A 20,884-nucleotide genomic window follows, 5' to 3' on the forward strand; every position below is an offset into this window, starting at 1 on the left:
GCCTTTGCAAAGTTTCTCAAGCATCTGGTGATTTATAGACACTCTCTCAATATCGCCTCGCGAGATGTCCTCCAGCATCTTTCCCCAATTCGTTTTCACAGAATACATTGTTTCTTATGAGTTCCGAACAGAATGCATTTGCATAATCCGGTGTTGCTATTGCTTAGGAGCCGAGCTGAACATTGAAAACTAAATGCATCAGATCTATTTGATGCACTAGAAACTCATCAAGTGATGCACTGAAGTGTTTTTTTTTTTGGTCCTTGCCTGAATTTTTGCACATCATTCGTAACGGCAACGCCAAAATGCATCATATGATTCAAGTGGTATTTCTTTCTGTGTCGAGCTGTATTTTAATGCATCAACTGATGAACTTTTTGATGCACCTTCCTGTATCTTTCTCGATGATGCTCTTAAATATTTGGCCTTTTTGCATTTTTGTTTCAGCTGATGCATTTACTTTTCTGTGTGTGGGAGAGAGTGTTTAGTGTCATGGGATTCTAACTCAGAGGTCTTGTGTTCGAATCCTTGGAAAGGCATGCATTTAGCATTGTTTTTGTCCCATCGCGCCATATTAAGTTATATATATACTATAACTTACATAACTAAATAAGTCAGCCTAGCTACGACTCTGATTTTCGACGATAGCAGTTTCTAAACAAATACATTTGTTATTTTACTCCTCCTAGTACAGATTACTACTAATCTATTATTAATACTACTCCTGCTGATAATAAAAATAGTTTGAGTTTATAGTCCAGAAAGGCTAATCGGAACTGGACCTACAGTTTTAAGTAGGCCCCGAACCATTATGTTCCTCCACCGGGTATCAAACTCGGGTTCTCTTGAGTACAAGGCATTGACGCTACCACCATCGGGAGGACCTAATAAGAATGTACATCATATTTGTATAATAGCAATGGGAATATGTATTATCGTGTTGATTATTCTTGGAGAGACAGTGTGAATTGATTAAAACACAATGTTTATTCTCTTACAGGACAGAGGACGGAAGCTCAACCACGACAACAAACAACACAGGCAACAGCGATGAGGTCGAGATGCGGGTGCCCCCGAGGAGGCGCTGCCCGGCCGTCATCTCGAGACTACGCGTGGAGAAGATCGAGGGAGGCCTGGTGGTGGCCGGGGTGGTCGTTGCGGCCAGCTGCCAGATCGCCCTCCCAGCATTCGGCTGCCTCTTCATGCTCGTAGGCGCCGTGCTGACGGCGGCGTCGTACAGGGGACCTTCCCAGAACGAAGGCCAGGACGAGTACGAAGCGAGGCTGGCCTTCACGGGCAACTCGCGGATCCTCGGGCCCGCGTGCATCGTGGTGGGCGGGCTCATGCTGGCCGCAGGGATAGCGCTCTGCCTCCTCGCTCGACGGGCCAGGAGGGAGGAGAGGAGGGTCGGGTTCCACTGCCCGATCCACGGCGACTTCTACCCGCCCGCCGGGCTAAGCCCCAACGGAGTGACCTGCACGAAGTCTCAGCAACGCAACTTCCTCTCCCTGCCCTCCGTGTTCTCCTTCTGCAGGGGGCAGAGCGGGCGGTTCAAGGGCTACGGGCGGGGGCAGCCCACGTGCCCGCACAGCACCCTCTCCAGCACCAGGAGTTCGCTCAGCAGCTCATTCCCGCAGGAGGCGTCGACGAGTCCTGCTACCGTGTCCAGATGCCCGACGCCCATGCCTTTCCTGGTGACGTCTACATCCTCGAGGTGAGTGGCTGTAACCTACGGACTGTCTCGGGAGTCTTTGGAACAACACCTCGCATAACCCTAAAGAAGAGAAGGCGAGTGGGGGGAGTGAAGCAGTGAGCGCTGTTGCAGTCGCGTTGCTACCTCCATGCAATCACATGCCTCATCACGCGTTGATTGGTCGAGCCCTCTTGCCGCGCGGAGGACTTGTTTTCGTTCGCCTGCTCCATAGACTCCTGGGACAGAGTGTATAGTACGAGAACTTAATTAGAGTTAGTTAATCCTTAATCCTGAACGAAACAATTCTTAAATAGTGAGAAATACATGTTCGCATTCAGCTTGAATTAGATGTAGATGGTTATCACTAGTGCTAGGATTTTTATGACCTAAAAACACCAAAATATGCAAAATAAAATATGGTCTTATGACCTAAAATTTTACAGAATATGCACTATAATTTGAAAAATATGCCCTTGTAACTAGACTGTTTCAAATATCAATATCTAACTTATGCTGAAATATTTTCATATGCATACTATTTATGGGCCATGATGAGTTGAAATGCACAATGGATACTTTCTGTAAATTTTCAATTAAAAATTAAAAAAGATTTTGCTGCAGTTAAAAAAAAAAAGCAAAAAAAAAAACCTCGAGTGAACATGGGAGTAAGAACGAATCCACTTGGAAAATGACTGTATATTTCTTGAAAAAGCGAAAATATGCTGAATATAACCGAAAATCCATCAGAATATGCTTTATCACGTAGAAATGGTCAAATATGCCAAAAATATGCCCTTAAAAAGCATCTTCATTCAATTAGTTTCTTCACAATATGATTTTCTATATATTTAGGGAACACATCACCCTTACGAAAAAACATATGCTAAGTCATAAAATTCCTAGTCCTAGTTATCAGTAAAGCAAGGAACAGTTCATACATGCAACACGCTATAGGACTTATAGATAATATAAAATTAAGCAAGTTTTACTGTAATAATATCTTCCAGTTACTATATACAGGGTGACTGGTAATTAGATGTATTCCCTGAAAGGGGTTAAAGTAGAGACAATTTGTAATAAATTTGACCATATGATACCCCTACGAAAATTAGTCGTTTTCGAGATAATCGAATTTCTTTTGTTTCTTTAAAAAATGACAATTTTCCACATAAAAAGATGAATTGAGAAAAAGCTGCTATTGTATGGGATGTATTTCAGTGTTTTCTGATAGCTAACAAATAAGTGGTTCGTTGAAAAAAAAAATTTTCCCAAATAACAATCACATGTAAGTACCGGCTTGGTCTAAACTTACAAGTGATGATAAAAAAATGCACTCTTAGTTTACTTGGCAACGTATTAATAACAAAAATGGTATGAAACAAAGCGTACAAATTACTTTAATTACTTCCTTGTGTCATCTGCTATCCAACAAGGTACAAATGTTGCTAACATTCACATTTGTGTACAAGAAATAATACTTCATTCATCTTCATGTGAATGGAATCAATGAACAATACAATTAAATAACATTACACGTCTTGCTAAAAGTGGGCACCTCCGTTACGAATGCAGGCACGCAGGTTTTTACGCACATTTGGTCTCTTAACTAGTGATGTGATGGTGTCCTTGATGTGTTGACCAACTGTTAAGATCCTCTCCCTGAGCTCTTCTTGCGAGTTTACCGGTGTCTTGTAAACTAATTCTTTCATGTGGCTCCAAATGTAAAAGTCGCAAGGCGTCAAATCGGGGGATCGAGCTGGCCAGGGAATCAGGCCGCCTCGGCCAATCCATTTCTTTGGGTAATTTTCATCCAGACGCTGTCGCACGCCCAGGCAGAAGTATGGATGGGCGTCATCAACAATCATTTGATCGAGCCAATCATTTCCTGCCCCAAAATCTTAAATGGCATCACTTAAGAATTTTTTTTTTGAGGAACGGGATGGTAATGTTGTTGGAGGATGTGCCTCTAGCTACAAGACATGACATGAGTTACAAGCATGATGACTGCCCAGCTCGATCCCCCGATCGATTTGACGCCTTGCGACTTCTACATTTGGAGCCACATGAAAGACTTAGTTTACAGCACACCGGTAAACTCGCAAGAAGAGCTCAGGGAGAGGATCTTAACAGCTGGTCAACACATCAAGGACACCATCACATCACGAGTTAAGAGACCAAATGTCCGTAAAAACCTGAGTGCCTGCATTCGCAATGGAGGTGCCCACTTTGAGCAAGACGTGTAATGTTATTTAATTGTATTGTTCATTGATTCCATTCACATGAAGATGAATGAAGTATTATTTCTTGTACACAAATGTGAATGTTAGCAACATTTGTACCTTGTTGGATAGCAGATGTCACAAGGAAGTAATTTAAGTAATTTATACGCTTCGTGTCATACCATTTTTGTTATTAATACGTTGCCAAGTAAACTAAGAGTGCATTTTTTTATCATCACTTGTAAGTTTAGACCCACCCGTTACTTACATGTGATTGTTATTTGGGAAAACTTTTTTCTTTCTTTCAACGAACCACTTATTTGTTAGCTATCAGAAAACGCTGAAATAAGTTCCATACAATGAGCAGTTTTTCTCAATTCATCTTTTTATGTGGCAAATTGTAATTTTTTAAAAAAAACAATTGAAATTCGATTATCTCGAAAACTACTAATTTTCGTAGGGGTATCATATGGTCAAATTTATTACAAATTGTCTCTACTTTAACCCCTTTCAGGGAATACATCTAATTACCAGTCGCCCTGTATATTGGAAAATTCAAACAAATAGGATGTCAGGAAGAAAGGAAAGGACTGAGTCTATATCAAAAGCGTCTGAAGCCTCCTGGTTGTCTTAAACCATACAAACACCCCCCTTGACATAAGATGAGCTACTTCACGGCATCACATTTGTTTGCATTTTTTAAAAATAATATGTAATTTCCATAGTATTTCTTCATTATCTAGTCAAAGGACTCAGTGTAGTGTTATTTATTTTGTTCACAGACACAATACAATGAATTATTATTTAATATTATCATAGCATAAGTAAAATTCAATTAACGGTAAAATAAGAGGTGGGGGTGTCGGAGACTATCGCATCTCATTCCGAGAATTGTCTTTATTTTCTTAAAGTTATTGGGAAAACTGTATTTTTGGTATGACATTTTTTATTTTTCCTGGACGGATATTGATTTAGTTTATGTATGCGTGTGTGTATGTGCATGTGGCTTGAATAGCAATTTTATATGGAATTAATATTGCGCCCTGATTACACACACATCAGTAGACAAATATTCACAACACATATTCGCATCATACTGTTAATAATAAGAAAGTAGGCTTCTTGCACAACGTGCCTCCCTTCCCCTGTTCGGAAGTCAGCAATGTAAAATAAGCAATAGAAAAATATAAATACAAAGTGTATAGTTTATGTTTGTATTAGATTTCTTGTATATATATATATATATATATATATATATATATATATATATATATATATATATATATGTAGAATTCATTATCTTATTGCCACCCATAAGGTTCGGGTTTTAAGGACATCCGATAAAAAGCAAACATTGCGTGCAGAACAAGCATTAAACATTCACATTCTTTGACACTTGATGAGAGTACATACAAATAATGATCGATTTTTCTCGTTGGAGAATACATTGCTTGAAAATGATTCCTGTTTACTTTTTTCTTCATTAAACTGCTAAGAATCAAAATGTCATAAAAAATTAATGCCATCTGATATTAACAAAGAACGGATTTATATATACTAAAGAGTGTTGGATATGTAAAGATACGTATATTTAGTTATTTTAATCAAAATATGGACTTACAATGAACGGATTTCCATTATGGAAGCGGCTAACCTAGCTTAATAAAATGCATTAGACTAACGTGACATTAATTGCAATGAAAAATTCAAATACAAAATGTGCTTTATTTTCTGTTACCAAGGAAATGGATTACGAAACTTTATTTTTATTGCGAAATGGTCCCTAAAGAGAGATTTATATTAACTGAAACTGCGTTCAATATTGCAAGACGTAATGGGAGTCCTATACTGAAAATAGACGTCTATGTAATGGATTTCACCGCGATAGCTTGATAACAATGTTAGAATAACAGACGCATAGTCTATTGTCAAGTTTTAAAATAGACAAGGTACATAATGAAAAGAATACAAATGAATGGAAAACCTTTGGTATTTAACACAAGAAGGTAAAATGTAGTAATGGTATGAATATGAAATATATATATTGGAAAATATGTGAAAATAATGAAATTATATGTAAAATTTACTAAAATATGTGCTAGAAGCTAATATGTAAAATATGGAAAATAAAAACAGCATTTTTCGAACTTGCATACCACGGTTCGCGAAGACTACAACATTGATTAGTGTCATATGAAGATTACCGTTCCCTGAGTATTAAGTTATTTTCTTCAGGAAATCTAAAATATACAAGGGAAAATTTTGATAACTATATTCAAGTCAGAGAATTTTTTACGTTTTCTGACATTAACTATTCAATGATGTCCTGAAAGAGGTTTACTAACAAACTAATTGTTGTACGCGATTTATCATTGTTTCTGCAAATTCGGTGCACGTTTTATCTGAATTTTCATGTGAATATTTTCCTTCATGCATCATGAGAACCATCAGGAAATAACAGAATTGTTCATTTCTGTAAAGGAACAATTGTCTGCAATTGTATCGATATTCTTATCGACCGTCAATCACTACACACCGATTAATCGATATTACTCATGTAAAATAAACACTATAAACGCAGTAAAAATTAGCTTAAAAGTCAAAAACTAAGTATGCTGATCAAGGCAGTAATTTATTTTATTAAAAACATAAGCTAAACGTAACGTTTCAACCTTCTATCAAGGTATTCATCACACTCTGTATCAAGTACAAAAGTACTTGCTAGAAGGTTGAAACGTTACGTTTAGTTTATGTTTTTAATAAAATAAATTACTGCCTTGGCCAGCATACTTAGTTTTTCATAATCATGGAAACAAGGCTTAATGGTGTTATAGCTTAAAAGTCAGAATGTAATGAAGATAGGTAGAAAATAAGCAATTAAGAAAGTAGTTTAACTGCAAATCATGTTCCGTTACTTTACACAGTAATGTTAACATTTTTGCAGGTTGTATTTTCCCGACTTTTTAAATTCTATTCTGAAGTTCTACAACATAGTCCCTTGTGAATATGCATATTTAGTTTGGACAGCGGGGAGAAACGATTTTCAATTTTCACTTGTTGTGGAATTGTATTTACATTGGGATAGGAATAACACTTTGCTGACGTCAATAACAGTTGTTTGAATGTTCGATTTTGTTCTTGGCCTATTAACACTTGCATTAGCGTTCGGCCATGACTTTGCATTTAAAATGAGCACTGTTAATCAGTGAGGCAGTCTCTTCCGTCAATTTCCATCTTTCGACGTTCACTAACATACCACTGACAATTATGCTTAATGATGTTCTTGATTCAATGGAAAATTAAGTCCGTCAATCACTTACCTTTCGCTGCATACATTTGACGAAGCGGTCTGTTGTGCCAATCTGTCACTGTTAATAAGTTAATTTAGTATGTTATTAACATTTTATAAGTTATTAACAATCGTATTGGAATAAAGGCACGTCCGGTTTAATTGAAAAATTAAAATTCATGCTTGGCTAAATCATTCAATATTGTTCAGATGGGAATTGAGGTTTGTTTTCGTAATATTCCTTAAATTGGATAAGTGCATTTGTACATAAAAACTTTCAGCTTTGTTTTGTAAAACTGTTCAATTAACTATTAATGAATTGACTGCAAATTGACCTTGCTTTTTCTTATTTTATATCGATTTTTGCGCCTTTATGCTAATCGTGTCGTAATTTAACGTTAACATTGGAATTGTCTAATTGAGTTCATTAATATTCTTGAATTTATTCCACCATTGCTTCGACCTTCCATTTATTTCGGATTTTTCTAACTTCTAATTTTGTCTCGTAAGGTTACTCTACGCAAAAATCTAATTTGTGAACAATTTATTCTAGTTTTATCATGTTGACGAAGAGTCCAACATTCGCTACCATATAGGAGAGCCGGTTTTGAAATTATATTATGCTATCTAATTTTAATTTCTTTTCTCATTTGTTTTCCAAAATGTCTTCACAAAATTGCACTTAATCTATTATGTTTGATTAAATTTATCTCAACATCTAAGCAAGAATTTCTTCATAGAAATTTCTTAGGAAACGTCTTGTTGCCATGAAGCTGGAAATTCAGCAATTGTTGCATTTCCTACCGATGACTACTGTTATCTAAAAGTATAACATTATCTAAAGCTGTGGAAAATACGTTTGAATTCCTGGTAAGGCATTGATATTTGTGGATGTTTTACATATTCTTTTTTTATAATTTTAGTTTAGCTTCTGTCTTGGGTATGATCTGTCTATTTTAATGTTCAGTTTATATTCCATGGTATCAATAATTTAGAGCGCTAAAATTGTATTGTAAAATTGTACTTTATATGCAGGTCAGACTATAGTTAGCTTGACTTGATGTAAGAAAATGTAATAGAATTTGGAACTAAAGATTGATCGAGATTTCCTTGGACCATGAGTCAGAAAAGAATTAAAAATGGTTGTCGTCAAATAATGGTCCTTTTGCCGTGTATTTTTTGTAGGATCTCCATTTTCCAACTTGTGGTTTAATGTCTTGTAAATAAATACGGTAGACAAAACTATTAATACACTCAAAAAGTACACAAAAGGTGCGTGGAAAATGTGTTCTTAACTCTTTCCTTGTTTTATCTTGTCTCCCCGATATCTTAATAGCAGATGATAAGTATAGGTGGTTCACTTATGATTAAAATAATATTTATTTCGTGAGTAGCCACGGTATTCTAAATCACTAATCTTGTACTGTGTTAACAAGCACAAAGCACAAACACACTGCAATTGGTAATGATGATTCTAAAGTATTACTGAGACGCAATCGTGGAGTTTTCTGGCTGGAAACATACGTACATATATGAACAGGCAGAGTTATAAAAAATATAAAACTAAATGCAGGGAAGTAAAGGCGAAATAATATCGTTAATACACCACTGGCTATATTAGATGAAAGATCGTTCTGCAGCAACTTTAAGACCATTGTCTGATGTTAACTGATTGCTTACCTTGCTACCTGAATTGTTCTTGTTATAGTTAAAAAGCGTTAGTCAGTTACATAGTTATTTCAACTTAATTATATTACGCAATATCAAAATTTGTTACGTTACCATAGCATTTCCAAATCTTGAAAACGAGCATATTCTTTAAAAACAGTTTAACCAAGTTATAATAAAAGATGCATATTTCTTATTTTTCTTTCGCTTTACTTCATCTTTAGGTATATCGCAACGCTGAGGATGAATGATAATTAGATGAAATTGATAAATGGACACTTAGAAAGGAACATCCATGCTCAAGTAGCTGGAATCTAGGTTGAAGAGATCTGAGTCCACTATTCAACGTAGAGTTTGGACTTTGCAGAGATTAGTAATTCCACAGACTATATTCATGAACTAGCATTAACATTGTAATAATAATATTTAAAGCAGGAAAACTTAGATTGGTTGGGTATGTTTTACGTGTAGGAGAATGGTTCTTTTTGGGACAAAAATGACGAAAATGGATTTGCTGAAATAACCTTTTGGGTTTGGAGATTCCACTTGAGCGCGATAGATTGGCCGAAATGATTTATCTATCTTTGATAACTTGTTTATTTAACCGAGGTCCTTGGTTACCGAATGGAATCACCTTATCAGCCAGCGTTAGCGTAGACGTTTCGTAATGGAACAACCACCAACCGATAGGAAAAAGAAAGCGCCAACTCGTTAAAGAACCATTACCGGTAGATCCATAAGTCCCTGCATATACGTCCCTCTGCACGTGGATGACTAGACTCACACACACATGCACGCACGCGTATTACCACCTCGTTATCGATTTCGCATGCGTTGCTGCACGATCGATCCCGCGACGGACCTCTGCCAACGGCAGGGGGAAAACTAGGAGCATCTGCCACAATGATTCAGATGACGTCTCCAGTGGAGATTCTGCTCCAGACACCTCACAGCCTCCTTCTTGCGGTTTAACATTGTAGTGGGTGCGTCAACGTAAGTACGTCCCTGCTAAAAAAAAAACTGTTTGGAAATGTCGTATAATGTCTGCATAAAAAATGACTGTTCCTCTTGAAATGAAAAAAGGGAAACATTCTTATAGGCAGACAACCCTAATTACATTCAATTTTGCCGGGTTGCATACCATTTCAGGCTGCAACTCTCGAAATTCTCATGATAGTAGATTTTAGGTAGGCATATCCTATATACAGGGTGCTCGGAAATTCCCCTTACAAACTTCTAGGGCAAGTAGAGGGGACTGAGTAGACAATATTTGGAATAGGAACCCATGTCCGGAAACGTACAGTTTCCGTGCTACAACCATGACAATGTGTCGGATGTGCCTGTGTTGGTATGCAACCGGGTAGGCAGTACATGACGTCAGAAGATCATCTGATGACGTAAAGTGTAATCATTTATTACAACCATGTCAAATGAGGTGTTACGTAAGGTACAGAAATGAATGACGTGTGACTCAGTCCATAATACAAACAAATTTATTTGGTAACAATGCCAAGGGAACAAAAAAGAAACGTACTACTGTATTCAATGATCAACACCTGTGCCGACAGTGGAACGCAACAATTTGTAGACGTCACTTGCCATCAGGTGATCTTCTGACGTCATGTACTGCCTACCCGGTTGCATACCAACACAGGCACATCCGACACATTGTCATGGTTGTAGCACGGAAACTGTACGTTTCCGGACATGGGTTCCTATTCCAAATATTGTCTACTCAGTCCCCTCTTCTTGCCCTAGAAGTTTGTAAGGGGAATTTCCGAGCACCCTGTATATATATATATATACACACACACACATAAAGACCTAATTCCACCACTGACTGACTGACATAAATGTTCGCCCGTGAAATTGTCCCAAAAGGCCGAGAAAATTAAGAAATCGCTCCCTTTGAACATTTTTAAGGGTGAAAATGCCCTGTTTTCACGTACTTGGCAACCGTTTCCAAGGGCATTTTTGCAGCACACATTGTTTCCTTCAATTCTTGATTGATTGATTGATTTGGTGTTTTAAGTCCACTGTATGCACAGTAAGGCTAATTGGGACTGGACCTACAGTTTAAAGTGGGATCCGAATCACTATGTGCCTCCATCGGGAATCGAACCCGGGACCCCTTGATTACATAGCGTCAACGCTACCACTGCGCCATCGGGGAAGGCCCCCTTCAATTCTTAATTGTCTAGCTACATTATATTTATCACAGATCAACAATAGATGAATCAACTCCTGGTTAGAAAAGGTGCCTCAAACAAGGGTGACATCTACATAGGGAATTTCAGTTCAGATACAATTACGTATATATTGGTAAACTAAATGCGAAAATATTTACATCGTGATTGTTTTAATTAAATGTTCAGAGGTATAACAACTAGCAATTATTTAGAGAGTATGCCGTCCTTGTTGTTGTCCATGGAAACGGAAGTTGCTAGGGAACGTAGAGAAAGTTATTTTCACCTAAAAAACTACCTGTAAGTGAATAATGCTAAACTTTTCAAATTTCAAAATATGAGCGTCAGAATGTATTTCAGAGGAGAGGTAGGAATTTGATGTGGAATGAAGGAAAACAATTATTTTTCAATTACGTTTACAAATGTGTCAATGGCAAAGACGTTAATATTGCTTTTCCAATTTAGAGTCGCTATTGAATTCGTTTATATAAAGCATCCACCTAACTTTATCTTGAAACGTATTCGTATTAATTACCCAGTTTATTGTTAACGAAATAGACAATTTTGAATATTTTGAATATTTGTACCATATTAGAGCCCGTACACACATAACGGTACGTTGAAAACTTTTCAAATAAGCAAAACCCGTCGGAAGCGCGTGAGTCTCCTTAATTGATACTGGTCTAGTCAGTTTATTCACACATTTACATTGTCACCCTTAATACCTCAAAGTTTTTCGCAACTCTCCTAAATGAAAATTTTCACTAATGTATAATACATACCCATTTTGGCATTATCTTCCCTTGACAGCATTCTTAGAGCTCCAGACGTAAATGTATGATACTCCTGGGCCTAGCGGTTAGCTTAACTAAATGCGAAACAAGACTTCCTTTGTTTGATCCTAGATAAGACATATCTCTGTATTTGTCTTCTCATCTATTTTATCATCTCTCTCTCTCTCTCTCTCTCTCTCTCTCTCTCTCTCTCTCCTACATTACCTCAAGGCAATGCCTTGTGTGTGCAAAAAGGTAGTCAGAAATGAAAATTTATCTAGTTTCGTACTGGCTTAGACCCATAAACATATACGGAAAGATTTTACCTTTTATTAACAACTTCTCTCAATCACAATTGATGCCATTCTGCCTTAGAACACTCATAATATCTGTGTTCCTAAATGCATTAAGGCGTATGATGTTTGACAAGTAAAGTTGGGAATCAATTTCAAAGAAGCTGCACGAGAGAGAGTAGTCTGTCTAAATTTAAAACACTACTTCGATTGTTTCTTCGTTAAACAAACACTTCTTCTCATTTACTTTAATACTTCTCTTCCCACTTTACTCTGCAGCTAAATTCTTCACATTTTTCGTATTACATTATAGTGTCAATCCGTTTTCACATTGCTTACATTCGCATATAATAGGTTTGATTAAATTATTAATTTTTGCAGGACAAACATCCGCTACATATTTGTGATAAAGAAGCAAACAGGCGTAACCCCATTACTGTTGCTGTTACTATTGTTACTACTACTACTACTACTACTACTACTACTACTACTGATAATAATAATAATAATAATAATAATAATAATAATAATAATATAAAATATTTGATTTGAAATACCATTTATAATACATCATTTCATGAATTTTGAACCACGCAGTGTTTAGGAAATGAACCATAAAGAATGATATTAAAGTTTCTAATGCATCTATGGTTCATCATTGTTACATTATTTTTATTAATCTATAACTATTCGGTATTTGATGGCTTCACAATGTTGAATCAACACTTATTATATTTATATATGTAAGTTTTTTCTTTTATTGTGGTTGTAGGGCAACCATCCGATGTATATTTGTGATTAAGAAATGTAAAGACATCTATGTGCGCGTAGGTGCAACCATACTCTAAACGAATACGAAAACTACCGTTACTAATGGTAGCAATAATAATTATAAATCTTATTTAAATACATTTTTAAAATACAATATTTCCTGAATTTGGATTAAAAACTAAAATGTATAGTTATGTTAAGTGTTCTTTAACAATGTTATTTGGTGTTTCATAGTTTCGCGATGTGCTCAGCAATCGAACATGATTTTAATACACAGGGCGGGAAAACCATTATATAAGTCACGAAGGGGTTTCAACAGAGCATACCTTTAGCATATGATAGTGATATTTATTGAGTCTCTGGTGTACATTACATATGGGTGACTTCTTTCACCTATGTGTGAACAATTATTTCACGTAAATGTCCACCGTTATTGACTTGGCGCGCACGCGCTCTTTCCACAACATCCATCATTACACGTGTCAGTGTTGCAGCTGTTATGGCTTGGATGTCTCTGCACGGATGTTCTCCTTGAGCTGCTTGATCTGGATCATCTGGGGTTTGTTAACATACACCCGTCCTTTGAGGTATCAAAGAAACAAGTCTGCTGCTTACATATCTGGCGAACGTGGAGACCAATGAATGTCTGCGTTTCGTGAAATGATTCGATGCCCGAAAATAGTCCGAAGGAGCGCCACTGTGGCTCCATCTTACCGAATGGTGAATTGTGGCCCCAAAGTTTTCCCGCGTGTCAATTTTCTAAATAACAAACAAATTACATGCGTACTCCCATGAATAACATGGCCATTATTCAGTGTTGCAACCCCTTCGTAAATTATAGCCGACCCTGTATAAAAATGCAAATCGAAGTGAAATAAATATATTTTACCAATTGGAACGCACGGGGTAAATCTGCGTGAAGCTGGTCCTGCGATTGTAACGCATTCCTACCTACGTTTAGAGAGTTCCAGCGAACATTGATAGGAGACAGCATTTCCGAGAACTGAAAACGAGAGATTAACTTTCGCGGTCGTCGACATCAGAGCAGATGTAACACCGCAAGCGTGCGGCGTATTTGAACTCTCCTCCAAATTAGTTGTCTGTCGTAGGCCCCGCTGGTACTAAGCGGTTGTCTAGTTAGCCGCTCCCTTGTACGGGGAATGCGTTCATGAGGGAGGGGAAGGGAGATTTCAAAGTGCTCCTGTGGGTATCCGTTCCCGGAAGTTATGTTCATCAAAATACGAGATGTGAGCTATGTTAGATTCAAAGTCAGGGGGCACAAATACCAGGTCTAGTGTTCAGAGATTCTCTGGAGTATATATTATACCTGTTCTAGGAAGATTTATGCCTTTAACCCTGCGTTAGGTGCGTCATTTTCTGTAACATGGCTAGCCCGTGGGGTGCAACTGTCCCTCAACCCTTTAATTATCTTTAAGATATGAAATGCATCTTGAATTATACTGCGCATGCGTGCTGGGCGTTCTTTCTTTGTTTTTCTTCTAAGATCATCTGCAATTGTTTTTCTTTTGTTTTTGTTTTTACTGTAAATGACGTAATATAATAAAGTTAACGCCAGTCGCATGCTTGGGAGACAGTCATCCACCACATTTTGTGTCTCTGGTGGGTTTTTTTACCCCGCTTTCACTTTAAATGAACTTTCGGTTCGAATCCTTGATAAGGTGCTGGCACAGATAAGGATCCTTGTATGTGGTGCTGGTGTTCCTCTGCTTCGAAATCATCTATCCAGTTTTGTGATTATGTGGCAGTTTTGAGGCTTTAGAGCCACGTATCCTAATATTTATGCAACCACAAATGCCGCGCTTTTGTTTGGGTTGCATACATCTCGTTGTTTGAGTCACCAAGACTTCTTTGTGTTAGTTTGCGTTATGTAATGTGTTTCTGTGACTATTCAACAGTAACAACGAAGCAAAGGGGATGATGGATGAAAGATGATTAATGGACAAAAGGAATGGAAAAGAACAGCACAGTAATTCTCTATTCAACTTCTACATCGTAGCGTAAAAGTAGGCGACTGATATTACGTTAAGACCGTGCTTCACCGAACGAGTTAAGTTAGTGGTTGAAGTGGAGAGCTCGTATTTGTAACTGAAATTTCCTTAGTTAATCTACTAGAACACTAATGATATGGAATCTTTAATGAAGACTGTTCAGGTTTCGCCCCTTGTTTTGTTTCATTCTTAACATCTCTTCTCCTTCCTTTTCCAATCAGAATTAACATAACGTACGTACAGTCAAATCTAATAGGAAGCAAATTGTCCATTACCATGTCCTTCAATCTGTTTTCCGCAATGCGAAGTTCAAGAATTGAAACAGAAAACTCAAATAACGAGAACACAACCTTGTCCCGGCATAAGTACAATTCCATCCAGTCAGAACACATAGAACGAAGGGGAGAATGCGTAATTCGCCTGCTGTTATATTTACCGCTGATTGGTAGTACAAATACTTCGTAAATCATTCTATCAACCAAGACAGAAACTTGATATATCGTATTACCGTTTACTATAATAAACTTTTAGCGTTGAAGGAGCGTTTGTTGTTTTGTATTATTGTGCCCAGCAGCTAATCGGTAAGCAGCTTCTCAACGCATATTTCGTAAATTTTTATTCACCCTCAAGTGCATATTTTCCATTTCTAGCGCCTGTAAATCTTGCATTTATCATAAATAGCTACTGGCAGAATATGAAGGTAAAGTGTGTGTATGTGATTCTGGGAGACGTATGTGGGGTGGCATGTTTCAGAACGTTATATGCCTGAGAATCCACACAAAATCGACCACGTTTTCGACTTCGACACTCACCGAAGCCCCTCAAGTTCAACGAATCTTGTAATTCTCTCCTGGCACGTGACGTAACAAACTACCGGATGAACGAAAAAGAAACACGTGACAGATTTCTAAGGATCATTTTTTTCTGATGTTAAGCTCAGCGATAAAAACCGGCGTGTGTTCATTTTGACATAATTTGTCTGTTCCTCTAGTTAACTTAGAGTAAATGATTGATTTGCTTTATTTTACTTAGCTTTTTGTGCCACTTTTGGCTAATTTGCGAAGATGGGGATGTGTGATGATATGATGAATTTGATGAATGGACACTCACAAACATCCATGCCCAGTCCGGGATTTGCTAACAACTCCGCCACGGGGGCCGGCACTTAGAGTAAAGTAGGCGATCTTCGTAAACAGGAACTTTCGGTATTTTGTATATAGTAAAGTTTGTTCTATTTTTATTTTGCGAATTGAAGTAATCTTCATGTAGAAATTCTCTACTATTTATGCATAGAAGTTCCGCGAATTTGTCAATAAGATTTCACGTCATTTATGTACATTAATTACTGACAGTTTTTATTGGAGGATTCTTAATTAGCATTTTTGCTATTTTAATTTTGCAAATTCAAGTCTTTTTCATGTAGGTATATGTCCAACTGTTTGCATGTAGAGACCTTCGACCATTTGGATAATGGGATTTTTTTATGTGTAATCAATAGGGCCCGGATAGTAATGCAGTTAAAATACCTCAAATATGCATGCAAATATACACTAAAAAGTGAAAAATATGCAAATAAATATGCACTTTAGAAAAATATATTACCTTTTTTAAATGTTTTCTTTCAATTAGCGCAAATATCCCTGCATGTAAACAGATATTTGTGCTTTTCTCAACTCTTACCTCAATATTTTGTAAAGCAAAGTGGAGAATAAACAGCAGTGACGGAAGGAAAATATAGTCTTAGTGGTGGTTGTTGGCTCTAAAATATTCAATAATTTTATACTATATATGCATTTGCATAAGCAATATGCATTTATCAAAATACGTTTAGAATGCATAAGTATCCGGGTCCTAGTTATCATCATGAATATTTTTAGGATCACATTCCTTTGAGTTAATCAGTGAAAATATTAAATTAATTATTATTATTATTATTATTATTATTATTATTATTATTATTATTATTATTCACATCCATACAAATGAAAGAAATTTACAATTTTAATCTTTAGAAGTAGGATAACAGATACTCATGCACAAACACACACACACATACATTGCCGTGCGTTTGTGTGTATGTCTGTGTGAAGGATATATATTTATATATATATATATATATATATATATATATATATAGAAAGAGAGAGAGAGAGGAAGAGTAATACAAATTAGTAGAGAAATGAAATAGTGTAATAATTACTGAACATTGGTTTCCAACTGGATGTTTGCAAAAGTGTAACTATTTTTGCACTCAATTTTTAAATAAATGATTAGATATACATTTTGCAGTGTTGGAATTTTAAAAAAATGGTAGGGGACCAAAAGTTAGAAATGTATTGTTGCACATTTAGATAAGTTTTTTTCAGTGTTATAATTCATTATGGGTTTTAGGTTTTCATTGTGTTCAATCGCTCTTCAATTGTGTTGAAACGTTGCTCTAATAAGTACATTTATACACTATTAGCATAATTTTATTAGTACTATTAATTGTGTAGTTTCAAATTTGCACCACATATAAATCTTTTCCTCTTGCGATGTGTTTCAACTTTTGCCTTTCTCTTCCCAACAGTGGCCTGATTGCGCCCCTCAGGTTGTCACCAGAGCAAACATTCGGCTCCATCAAGTCATTGTCTGTGTCCCGAGAGGTCGCAAGCTTTCCTCAGTCCAGGACACCGTCGCCGCCTCCGACGACAGACAGGTGAGCTCGCATCTGATATTAATTAACCTTTCTTCCCTGTTGACTCTGTTCATATCATTCAAGGCCAGCCTTGCTTCTTTTGAACGAAACGGTGACGTGTTCGCAAATGGATCATGGCCTCACGAGATAGCGTGAAATTTCCGACATGTTTGCAATTTAATGTTTGTGTACTTGTAAGAGTTCCGTGCAAAGAATGTATGCATTGTTATTGTCAACAGTACAAGCGTCAATCCTTAGGCTGCATAGGAAAGATTCGAGACGTAACTTATATTAAAGTATCATCTAGTGATTTCTCTTTGATGTTAAGTTTAATAATAAAGTATATTAACAATATAAAGCACAGTACTCCTTAACTCAGAATATTTAAGATAATGTTCAGTAACAAATGAACAGAGAGCCCAGCTCTATGATCTGTACGTGGAACAGTAACACATTCATGTAATTAAATAAAAAGTACTGTTAGAGAATTGGAAAGCAATTTTAAGCACTAACCGATGCCATGGAATCACACAGCTATACTTAATTTCAAGACTCCATGTGTTCTATCAACAAGTTTTAAGAAAAAAAACAGAGGAATATGAAGGGTTTAGAGTACAAGTGGCGTAAATCCACTTTTCATGAAAACTGAGATACATTTATAACCACAGATAAACGTATTATATATAATACGTTTATATACTACAGATACACGTATGTAATACGTTTATCTGTGGTATAACTTAGAAGTGTGAAGTATCAACATTTCAGTGCTAGAAGAATGTATCTCCAAAGTTAGGTGTTCATAGAAGCACCACTATGTTTGTGCTCCAATAGCTAAATACAGTTAACTAAATATGCCTTTTTCTCAAAACTGTCTTGAATGGAGTTACGTCAATTGTGCTCTGAATCCCTCATATATACGTGTGTGTTTGTGTGTGTGTGTGTAATGTTCGCTTGGCAGATTCAGTCCATAATTTTCTATCCCATTTGCATCAGTATTTCAGCAAACTTTTTTTTCAACTGCTAAGCAGCCTACATAAATCTCAATTATTAACATATAATTTGACAGTATTGAGTTCGTCTTAGATATTTCCTCAAAATATGTAAGCAAAATCGCACTATATTAATAATTTGTAAGTATATATTATATTTCGTAACACAATAACAAATTTATTTATGTAATACTAATATAACCTAGTTTGTGTTAAATGAAATGTAACACACGCCAATGGTAATTATGCATCAATCTATTTTTTATATAATTTAGAGTAATTATATGAATTTATATTACACAATGCATTTTAAATACAAATTACTGAATTTGAATACAAGGTGATGGCACAAACTGTAAGGACGAGAAGCACACACTAGGAGAAGAAACAACGTCGTAGTAAACGCAAGTCCGGAAATGAACCGAAATTGCGAAACCTTCTAGTGTATTGTTACGATTAGCCAGTCAATGGCGTGTATAGTGTATAGTGAAACCTATGATCATCTAGCGCTGATATCCTTGCCCGATTTATTTACATAGCACTTAAAGTGTGATATATCGAAATGTTTATTTACGAAATAATGAAAATTTTGGGGAAAATTGCTATTTTATATTATTTGAAAATTGTTGTAGTCTTAATATGCCTTTAAACGAAGGAAATAGTCTGAAACTTTCGAATATATTTTTATAAACTATTATTATTATTATTATTATTATTATTATTATTAGGACGTGATAATTATATTCTAAAATATATATCTCTTTTCATATGCTGTAATCAACTATAACACTGGGGAACAGTGAAATTGCGGCACAGTGTTTGAGAGCTAATTTAGGACGATTTCATGCTGCTGAATAATGATATAATAATATATTTCCTAAATTTGCTCTAAATTAATGAAATAAATGCAACTAAACCAAAATGGCGGAAACATAAGACATACATATAAATGAACTTCCAACAACAATTTAATATTTCTTTTTGTGATTACAATCATTATTATAAAAATAAATGTATATAGGCCTATGATCATAATAATTAAGAAAATATGTACACAATGAAGTAACAAACTATGTGAAACGTTTTCTATACGATTTCCTGCTGTATTGCTTTTTAGGACAATCCCTCTGTAAGCTCCAACAGTGGTCGGCCATCATGTGGCGATCCCACCGTCCCTGGTACCTTTCTTCCATTATCCTTATATCCTGATGGAACCTTTCTTCCTGTTCTTCACTAAAATCACCAAGGTTCTCAGGGAATCTGTCAATGTGGCTATGTAAAAAATGTATCTTCACACTCATATTGGCTCCCAATTTCTCAAAATTTTTCAACATATTTCCAACTATATCGCAATAGTTTTCTGCTCTGTGATTCACCAAAAAGTTTTTGACGACGGACACAAAGCTCAGACAGGCCTTAGATTCGATGTAAGACATGTAAGTTGTAAAATTGGCATCATTTATAAGTGTACGAATTTGTGGTCCGTCAAAGATTCCTGCCTTCAATTTTTCAATACTTAGTCCTGGAAAAGTGTGGCATATATATTTGAAACAATCACCACTTATATCTAAGGCCTTGACAAACTGTTTTATCAACCCAAGTTTAATATGCAGTGGCGGAAGGATGATCTTGTCTCTGTCTATCAGCGGGTTCATGAATGACATTAGCTTTTCCCACTGTAATATTTTCCCTTGGGGGCCAAACTTTTATCGTCCAATGCTTTTCTCTAGCACGACTATCCCACAAACATAGGAAACAGGGATGTTTTGTATACCCACTTTGCTGTCCTAGTAAAAAATTCACCATCTTCAAATCCACATACACACGAGCCACTTATGTTCAGCATATTCAATTTTTTCTAAAACCATTTTTATGTTTTGGTATTCTTCCTTAAGCTTTGTTGAGTGTCCGATAGGAACTGAACGATGTTTATTACCATTGTGTAGTAAAACACATTTCAAACTTCTTTTAGAACTGTCCAGAAATAAACGCCATCCTCTGCGCGATATGTTGATAGACCTAACAGCAGCAAAAGCTTAGGAATATTGTTACAATACACAAGATCATTGTCTTCGCTAAAGTAAGGAAGAATATTGTGTTCACTTGTTCTATATGATGTTACAGTAACACCAGGCTGAAGACAATGTTTTTCTCTTAGTTGCGATGGTAGAATCTCAGATGATTTTTTGACAAATGTAGGTCACGAATCAAATCATTCAGTTCGCCTTGGGAGAATGCTTGCGGTGTAGAACTACATCCTTCAAAATCACTTTCGTTTTTATTGTCATTAGCATTTTCATCTGATATCTCAACG

At 36.3% G+C, this 20,884-nt stretch overlaps 1 protein-coding gene across 1 annotated transcript in view; it reads left to right on the forward strand.

Annotated features, from left to right (window-relative positions):
• Positions 1-20,884, forward strand: part of LOC145978306 (uncharacterized) — a 52,240-nt gene that overhangs the window by 22,314 nt on the left and 9,042 nt on the right. The window contains exons 2-3 of the mRNA XM_083110849.1: positions 1,001-1,714; positions 17,471-17,599. Coding sequence (XP_082966975.1) covers positions 1,001-1,714; positions 17,471-17,599 — 843 coding nt within the window. The remainder of the gene's footprint in view (positions 1-1,000; positions 1,715-17,470; positions 17,600-20,884) is intronic.

The sequence above is a fragment of the Lepisma saccharinum genome, chromosome 24 (genome assembly GCF_977018435.1).
Source record: "Lepisma saccharinum chromosome 24, izLepSacc3.1, whole genome shotgun sequence".
Lineage (NCBI taxonomy): Eukaryota > Metazoa > Arthropoda > Insecta > Zygentoma > Lepismatidae > Lepisma > Lepisma saccharinum.